The 9,709-nt window shown below is 46.0% G+C and overlaps 1 protein-coding gene across 6 annotated transcripts in view; it reads right to left on the minus strand.

Annotated features, from left to right (window-relative positions):
- Positions 1–1,086: 1,086 nt before the first annotated feature.
- The window catches only part of xylb (xylulokinase homolog (H. influenzae)), a 17,920-nt gene continuing 9,297 nt past the window's right edge, over positions 1,087–9,709 (minus strand). For 3 of the 6 annotated variants that reach the window (XM_069720203.1, XM_069720199.1, XM_069720204.1), the window contains one exon: positions 6,332–7,412. In XM_069720203.1, coding sequence (XP_069576304.1) covers positions 7,350–7,412 — 63 coding nt within the window. In that variant the 3' untranslated portion in view covers positions 6,332–7,349. The other 3 variants (XM_069720201.1, XM_069720200.1, XM_069720202.1) reach the window with 3 other exon arrangements.

Consider the following 9,709-nt stretch of genomic DNA (forward strand, 5'->3'; position numbering starts at 1 on the left):
ACATGGAAACACATGGAAGCACGGAAACACATGGAAACACGGAAACACACGGATACACGGAAACACACGGAAACACATGGAAACACACAGAAACACACGGAAACATACGGAAACACAGAAACACACGGAAACCTGGAGGAGCAGGAGGATGGAGGAAGAGGAAGAGGAGCAGGAGGAGAGAGGAAGAGGAGCAGGAAGAGGTAGAAAGGATGAGGAGCAGGAGGAGGGAGAAAGGAAGAGGAGCAGGAGGAGGGAAAAGGGTGAGGAGCAAGAGGAGGTAAAAAGGATGAGGAGCAGGAGGAGGGAGAAAGGATGAGGAGCAGGAGGAGGGTGTAAGAGGAGCAGGAGGAGGTAGAAAAGATGAGGACCAGGAGGAGGGAGGAGGAGGAGCAGGAGAGAGGTAGAAAGGATGAGGAGCAGGAGGAGGGAGGAAGGAAGAGGAGAGGAAATCTGATCTGAGCATGTGAACAAATAATGCCTGACTCTCCATCAGCCTTCATCTTCACGTCGTCACGGAAACCAAGCAGAATGTTTGATACCTGCCCTCCACTAGGGGCAAGTGTTCGTCTAGACATGATAAAAACACATTTAAACAAACATGTGACACGTAACAGAGGTCATGTGACAAAAGTGAGTCCACGCGCGCGCACACACACACACACACACACACACACACACACACACACACACACACACACACACACACACACACACACACACACACAGCGGGGCTTGTGTTTTCTCTGATTGCATTATAATATTCAGCTCATATTTATAGCAGCTCTTGATGATGAGAGTTAAATGAGTCAGAGAAGAAATAACAAATAAGCCTTCATCGTTTCATCATGGAAACCATCATCACCATCATCTTCATCACCATCATCATCATATTCATCATCATTTTCATCACCATCATCATCATCGAGTGTTTCCTTAAGACGTGTGTACATTTTTCTTTGTACTGACATGTAAGCTTGTGTGTGTGTGTGTGTGTGTGTGTGTGTGTGTGTGTGTGTGTGTGTGTGTGTGTGACAGCGATGTTTGGCGTCAGCAAACTGTGACAAAGATTTATTGTTTTGCCGAGCTGTTACAGTTCCTGCTGCAGTGTGTGTGTGTGTGTGTGTGTGTGTGTGTGTGTGTGTGTGTGTGTGTGTGTGTGTGTGTGTGTGTGTGTGTGTGTGTGTGTGTGTGTGTGTGTGTGTGTGTAAATGAGTGACAGATTAAAGGGCAGCACAAAGCAAAGGAGATAAAGGAGGACAGAGTGAGAAGACAAAGTGAATCTTTCCAGTGTTTCTTTAAATAATTACTGTTATCATCATTAATGAAAGTGTCGTTGGCAGGCGGAGGAGCGAAGAGGAAACACCGACAGCAGCTCTGCTCTGACATTTCAACCAAATGTCAATTACTCTAACAGGCTCAGCGCCTGTTGTTTCCTTTCATTTCACTGTGCACTGAACGCGCTGCAGGAGGAGGACGAGCTGCTGCTGAAGTCCAGACAGAAACATGTCCGACAGCTGTTACAGCAGCATTTTACAGTCACATGATGTGTTTCATCCGTTAACGTGACCACTGGTACGTGAACACGTGTGACTTCACCACAGACCTGAAACTGGAGCAGAGAAACATTTTGGGGAAACAAAACCTTCAACACGCAAACAAACAGACACTATTCTGGAGTGGAAATCACTGCATGGGCTCAGGAACACTTGTGAAAACCATCGTCTGTGAACACAGTTCATTGCTGCGTCCACAAATGATGTTAAAACTCTCCAAAGAAGAAACCAGATAGAAACATGATCCAGAAACACCGCCGCCTTCTCTGGACCGAGATCATTGAAGATGGACTGAGGTGAAGTGGACAACTGTCCTGAGGTCTGATGGATCACAATCTGAGATTCTGTTTGGAAATCATGGACGCTGCATCCTTCAGGTTAAAGAGGAGAGGGACCAGCCAGCTTGTTATCAGCTCAGTTCTAAAGCCAGCATCTGTGATGGTACAGGATGCATTAGTGCACATGGCATGGGTAGCTTGAACATCTGGAAGGAAGCATTAATGCTGAATGAGATATTCAGGTTTTGGAGCAACATATGCTGCCATCCAGACAACGTCTCTTTCAGGGAAGGTCTTGTTTATTTCAGCAGAACAACGTCCAACCACATTCTGCACGTATTCCAACAGCATGGTTCTCTAGTAGAAGAGTCCGCTGATAAACTGGCCTCCTGCAGTCCAGACCTGTCAATCATTGAAAACATCTGGAGCATCAGGACATGAACAATACAACAAAGGAGACCCTGAACTGTTGAGCAGCTGAAATCCTCTATCATGCAAGAATGGGACCACATTTCACTTTCAAAACTCCAGAAACTGGTCTCCTCAGTTCCCCAACGCTTCCAGAGTGTTGTTAAAAGAGTTGATGCATCTCAGTGGTGAACATCATCCTGGAACAACTTATAGAGACGTGCTGCTGCATCAAATTCAAAATGAGAAGATATTTATCAGAAAACCATTAAATCTCTGAGTTTTAATATTTCATTCTGCATCCCAACATTTGTGGAAACAGGAATGTACACTGAGATGATGTCGACCTCTAAAACCCACAAATACCAGGAAGAGGCAGCAAGTAAACGACCTGTTTGTCCTGTGATTGATGTGATGTGATGATGAGGATGTCGAGATGAAGACGAAGACTCAAAGAGGTTTGTTCCACCTTCAGGACCAACTGAGAAGGAAAGGAACCGGTCCAATCCATCAGAACCCTGACACACACACACACACACACACACACACACACACACACACACACACACACACACACGTTCCTCAAAGTGCCTTTCCAGCGTCTTTGAGCCTTGGATGGAAATCAGTGTGAGGAGGAAGTAAATCTCTCTAAATGTGAAGCCGGGACGCACTGAGGTCGACACACACATAAAAACATACACCAACGAGCAATCAGGGCCGCCGTGCATTCTGGGAGATCATCACACCTCGTCCGGCTGTCAATCAAGCGGCGTGTTAATCAGTTTAATTAACCTCCCAGAAGACCAGCTCCCCTTCTGTTTTCTTAATAAAATGATTGTTGGGAGTCGAGACACGATTAATAAAAGTCAGAGAGTTTCTCACCGCTGATATTTACTCTTAGTTAATATTCTGATGAATTAATATTGAAATGTTCTGGAGGAATTAATGCTGACGAGACATATGTGGTCACTTGTGACTCCATGAAAACAAGGTGCAAGAACGCTCAAAAAGGTTAAAAGTTTCTTGGTCGTTAATTTTCATTATTTCTTTCTTTTAATATTATTTATTATTATTATAGGCCAATAAATATGTGGGCGTGTCTTTGAGTCCCATCAGTGACAGCAGCATCTCTGACAAACTATTTCATTCAGTCTGTTCCCCCCGACACACCTTTTAATAGTCAGACGTACAGTATATGCAGTCCATATTTATTTATATTTATATATAGACACCATTTTTCCTGCTGCGGCACAATTTGTTTTCCCGTTTTTATTCCTTTTGGGAGCCAATTATTTCAAACACAAACAAAATATCTGGAGAACAGAGGATTCCTCCATCGTTGTGTGTGTGTGTGTGTGTGTGTGTCTGTGTTTGTGTGTGTCTGTGTTTGTGTGTGTGTGTGTGTGTGTGTGTGTGTGTGTGTGTGTGTGTGTGTGTCGTGTGTGTGTGTGTGTGTGTGTGTGTGTGTGTGTGTGTGTCTGTGTGTGTGTGTGTCTGTTTGTGTGTGTGTCTTGTGTGTGTGTGTGTGTGTGTGTGTCTGTGTGTGTGTGTGTCTGTTGTGTGTGTGTGTGTGTGTGTGTGTGTGTGTGTGTGTGTGTGTGTGTTTGTGTGTGTGTGTGTGTGTGTGTGTGTGTGTGTGTGTGTGTGTGTGTGTGTGTGTGTGTGTGTGTGTGTGTCTGTGTGTCTGTGTGTGTGTCTGTTTGTGTGTGTGTCTTGTGTGTGTGTCTGTGTGTGTGTCTTGTGTGTGTGTGTGTGTGTGTGTGTGTGTGTGTGTGTGTGTGTGTGTGTGTGTGTGTGTGTGTGTGTGTGTGTGTGTGTGTGTGTGTGTGTGTGTGTGTGTGTGTGTGTGTCTGTGTTTGTGCTGTATTGAACATGAAAGCAGCTTCTTTTGATCAGCCTAAACACACACACGAGTGTGCCACCTGGGGACAGATCTACAGAGAGGCTCGTCTCCTCAGATGAACCTATAGCATGACTCACACACACACTCACACACACACTCACACACACACTCACACTCACTCACTCTAGATTTGTGAGGACGTTCTATATTCAGAACAGTAAATAAAGACCTTTTCATCTAATTTTAACCTCCACTCTTAAATTAAGTCAAGGAGAACATGCAGTAATTTTTTTTGTACAAGTGACCATATTTGGACGAGCTGGGGAGGAGCTGAGGACACTATGCCCTGCCCACTTATACTGTAAACTTGACTGCACCCCAGGCCTGTCAATCAAACTAGTCCCGCCCCCTAATATATCCGTGTTAGACTCCTAATATGTAATGAATGATGAATTATTTCCTGAAGGAAAAACTGATCAGAAGGAGGAAATTTATCTAACGACACAGAGACATCCCCTAGTGGTCCTCAGTGGTACTACAGATGGAGACATCCCCTAGTGGTCCTCAGTGGTACTACAGATGGAGACATCCCCTAGTGGTCCTCAGTGGTACGACAGATGGAGACATCCCCTAGTGGTCCTCAGTGGTACTACAGATGGAGACATCCCCTAGTGGTCCTCAGTGGTACGACAGATGGAGACATCCCCTAGTGGTACTCAGTGGTACTACAGATGGAGACATCCCCTAGTGGTCCTCAGTGGTACGACAGATGGAGACATCCCCTCGTGGTCCTCAGTGGTACTACAGATGGAGACATCCCCTAGTGGTCCTCAGTGGTACTACAGATGGAGACATCCCCTCGTGGTCCTCAGTGGTACTACAGATGGAGACATCCCCTAGTGGTCCTCAGTGGTACTACAGATGGAGACATCCCCTAGTGGTCCTCAGTGGTACTACAGATGGAGACATCCTCTAGTGGTCCTCAGTGGTACTACAGATGGAGACATTCCCTAGTGGTCCTCAGTGGTACTACAGATGGAGACATCCTCTAGTGGTCCTCAGTGGTACTACAGATGGAGACAGCCCCTAGTGGTCCTCAGTGGTACTACAGATGGAGACATTCCCTAGTGGTCCTCAGTGGTACTACAGATGGAGACATCCTCTAGTGGTCCTCAGTGGTGCTACAGATGGAGACAGCCCCTAGTGGTCCTCAGTGGTACTACAGATGGAGACATCCCCTAGTGGTCCTCAGTGGTACTACAGATGGAGACATTCCCTAGTGGTCCTCAGTGGTACTACAGATGGAGACATCCCCTAGTGGTCCTCAGTGGTACTACAGATGCAGATATTGTCTATGGAGACAGCCCCTAGTGGTCCTCAGTGGTACTACAGATGCAGATATTGTCTATGGAGACATCCCCTAGTGGTCCTCAGTGGTACTACAGATGGAGTCTATGGAGACAGCCCCTAGTGGTCCTCAGTAGTACTACATTTTAAGACACTTCTGCATTAGCTTCATTTTTCAGTTTCTCCAAGCAAATAAATAAATAAAATATTTCTGTAATGTGCAACATGATTGTTATCACAGAAAGTCAGTACATTATATATCTTTGTTTAAAAAAAAAATCGATTATTTTTTTCCTCAGGTTGCAAATTTTATTTTATTTACCGCCACTTAAAACTCCACAACTTACATCAATATCTTGGAGACAATCTGCTGCAAAATCAATATTATTGATGAACAATTAAAAAAAAAGAAAAAAAAGAAAGTAAAATCTGGGTACAGGGGCATCTGAAGACAACTGGTAGCCCCGCCTACTCATTCACACACACACACACACACACACACACACACACACACACACACACACACACACACACACACACACACACACACACACACACACACACACACACACACACAAGCAGCTCTCCTGGGTGTGTCAGCTGAGTGCAGAGAGCCACCCCCCCTTAATGCTACAGACCGAACACACACATGTGGCTCAACCTCTGCAGGGCCCATCTACTCATGTGAACCCACTATGCTCTGCCGCATTACATGCACACACACACACACACAACACACACACACACACACACACACACACACACACACACACACACACACACACACACACACACACACACACACACACACACACACACACACACACACACACACAGCTAACCTTTACCAAACTGTGGCTTCTGATCTGATGATGTCATTGGGATGCTGACGAAGGCTGAAGGAGAAAGGATGGAGAGAAAGGAGATAAAAACAGACTCCATCCAATAAAATACGATATTTATCAGAGCTGATTCTGTGAACTGTGAAACCAGTGAAGAAGAAGGAGGATGAAGATGGAAACAGAGCAGTCTCTGTCCTCTGCAGCCTGACACACTGTTCTACATCTGTGTGAGTGTGTGTGTGTGTGTGCGTGTGTGTGATTAACACACTACACACAGAACGTGTTTCTTTGCTGAAGCTTCTTGCAGACGACACCACTGTGGATGTTTTTATTCATGTCTTTTCTAGCGGTGTTTCTGGATCATGTTTCTATCTGGTTTCTTCTTTGGAGAGTTTTAACATCATTTGTGGACGCAGCGATGAACTGTGTTCACAGACGATGGTTTTCACAAGTGTTCCTGAGCCCATGCAGTGATTTCCACTCCAGAATAGTGTCTGTTTCTTGACTGTTTTCAATGCAGTGTGAACAAATTCCCTCCCAGGATGCATTCAGGTGCTGTTATTAAAATTTTATATGATTCAAAATTCAATAAAATAACTTGTTATTCAATGAAAAAAAATAATGTTTACGACCTCTACCGTTTCAGAAAACAGCTCGTGAACTCGTGAAATAAACCAACAAATACCGATGACTTCTGTCGTGAAGCAGCATCAGACAAAAACCACTGACGAAGGAAGCCAATCAAACGAACCTTTCAAAACAAAGTTTTTAGATTTAATTTAATCCAACTTGCAGTTCATTCATATTTCATATTTCACGTTGTATCATTTCCTCCTGCAGGTCCACGACTTCTTTCAGTCACTGAATCTGTTCTGTTTTTAAAACGTTTGATTCCTGAGGTTTGTTCAGCAGAATTCTCCCAATAACAGAACACCTGTCAGTTCTGTTATTGACTGATTCATTATCACTAAAATGGGAATTTTTAAATGAAGTGAAACTTATTTTAAAACCATATTCAGTAATTTTTTTATGCTCCTGTGACCTCGTTTCATCGTCGTAGCTGATTGGTCGCTGAGGTTCAAGTCTTCTGCAGGATCCTCTCCTCCAAACGGGCGTAGCGCTTCAACATGCGGTCATACACCTGGAACACAGAGGACGAGATCAGGACTGTCCTTCAGACCGCCCCAGCGTTTCTCCGTGAGAACTTGTGAGTTTACAAAGACACGTGAAGACGAGTGCTTCCTGCTCGCAGCGCTGAAGGTGGAGCCTCTCCGTCCTGCTGAAGGCGGAGCCTCGAGCCTCTCGTTTCTGCTGAAGGCGGAGCCTCGAGCCTCTCCGTTCTGCTGAAGGCGGAGCCTCGAGCCTCTCTGTTCTGCTGAAGGCGGAGCCTCTCCGTTCTGCTGCGGCAGCCCGTAACGTGCAGCGCGAATACAGAGAGAATATTCATGCAGCAGCATCTGATGAAGGTGTGACGAGGTTTTCAGCCGAGCTCGTTACTTATTCATGAAGTGTGCTGTTTAATTATGGAGACCGAACATGAGAGAACATCACTTCAGTAAACATACAGCTCCATTAGAGGAACACGGACCCCTGTGGAGGCAGCTGGGGGGACGGGTGGGAGGGGGACGGGGTACCAAGGTGTGTCACAGAGAGACGAGTGGACCCGGATGTTCCCCACGTTAACGGGTCCGCTGGTACCAGAACATCTGTGATGTCACCAGGACCTGAAACTGGAGCACAAACATTAGACTTTGGGGGAAAAAAAAAACTCTTCAACACGGCCGCTGACAGCCAAGTGTTCCTGAGCCCATGCAGTGATTTCCACTGGTTCCTCTCCTCCACTGTGAGTGGTGTGTTGTCATGTTGGAGAACACCGTTGCCATGGCAACACAGTTCAGGTGGTTTCAGGTGGTTTTCCGAAGGCAGCTGGACTCACTGCAGGTTCTTTAACGGCTCTGGAGACGGTTCAAAGTTTTGGACTCTCCTCCTGTCAGTTGGAACAGCTTCTTCAGGTACGATGCTTTTGGGAAACAGCTATTTAACGTACAGAGCTCCTACGATGGCTTCAACGATCGTCTCAGCCTGAAGATGCTTCTGGGAAACGAGGTCGAGCTCCTTCTGAGCGTGAAGTCGAAGTGTTTCTACACGAGTCTCCTCGTCTCTCCAGCTGCTGACGTTCCTTCAAACGTTCTCCTCCAACACCAGGAGGCTTCCTTTTGAATTCAGGCTGTTCGTTCACACTTCAAAACAAAAATAATATTTTTGGTCTCATGCACGTTACTGAGTCTCCTTCCATTCGGACTCGTCTTCGTCACCGCTTCACATCTTTTTTATCTTTCTGTCTGGACGGAAACACGACCAATAAAAAGCAGCATTTCTCCACACAGATGAGAGGAAGAGGAGAAAAACAATTCCACAAAGAAACCAAACCGATAATGAAAAATAAGGGGGGTGGGAGGGAGTTCGGGGGGTTTCAAATGATTTTCAGTGACAGTCGGGAACAAAGTCAGAGAGCAGCGAGGCGATGAAGAGGAGGAGGAGGAGGAGGAGGTGACGGGAGAATGATAAAGGAGGTTAAGGTCACAGCAGCCGTGATGAGCTTCTACGTTCTCTTTTATTTTTGTCCTGTCAATCACTTCTCAGTGTCCCTGGGGCAGAGGGAGGGGTGGGGGGGGGGGGGGGGGGCTACCTCAGGTATGAGACAGTGTTCGTTTCAACCTGTTCGGTCTAATTACTTTACATGTTCTACAGCTCCACCTGTCTGCTTCTCTTCACCTCCTGAACTCCACCATCTGCACTGAAAACGCTGATTCATCTTCACAGATCTCGCGTGCACACACACACACACACACACACACACACACACACACACACACACACACACACACACACACATGGAAATCACTCAAATCAAATCAGAGACATTTTTGGGAAAAAGAAAATCTTCAACACCCGCTCACAGCCGAGTGTTCCTGAGCCCATCCAGTGATTTCCACCACAGAATCAAGGCTGATTTTTTGTCTCCAACTCTGTTGTTTCTGAGTGACGTTCACGTTTCAAGAGGGGCGGAGCTTCACTGTCCGAGACCGAAGAAGGCGTCAGGTCAGGAGACACCAGGTGGGTTTTCTTGGTGTCACTGTGAATTGGTCCCCCAGAGTCAGACTGTCAACACCTAGTTCCACCGGGACCTTCTGAGCTTCTGTTCTGGTTCGTAGTCTTCAGGTCAGTCTGGGTTTGGTGCTTCCTGTTTGATTGTCTGTCTTGTTTCACTTCCTGTCCTTTGTATGATTGTTGGCCCCACCCCCCTGATTAGTTTCACCTGTCCCTCGGTGTCCTTGTTGTTTCTTGACCATTTTCTCTGCTCCAGTTTCAGGTTTCCATGGTGACATCACTGATGTTCACGTACCAGCGATCACGTTAACGTGGTGAACTCAGTGA

The sequence above is a fragment of the Brachyistius frenatus genome, unplaced genomic scaffold (genome assembly GCF_029030835.1).
Source record: "Brachyistius frenatus isolate BFR_SWC_R1_liver_20210118 unplaced genomic scaffold, ASM2903083v1 Contig_236, whole genome shotgun sequence".
In the NCBI taxonomy this organism is placed as follows: Eukaryota; Metazoa; Chordata; class Actinopteri; family Embiotocidae; genus Brachyistius; species Brachyistius frenatus.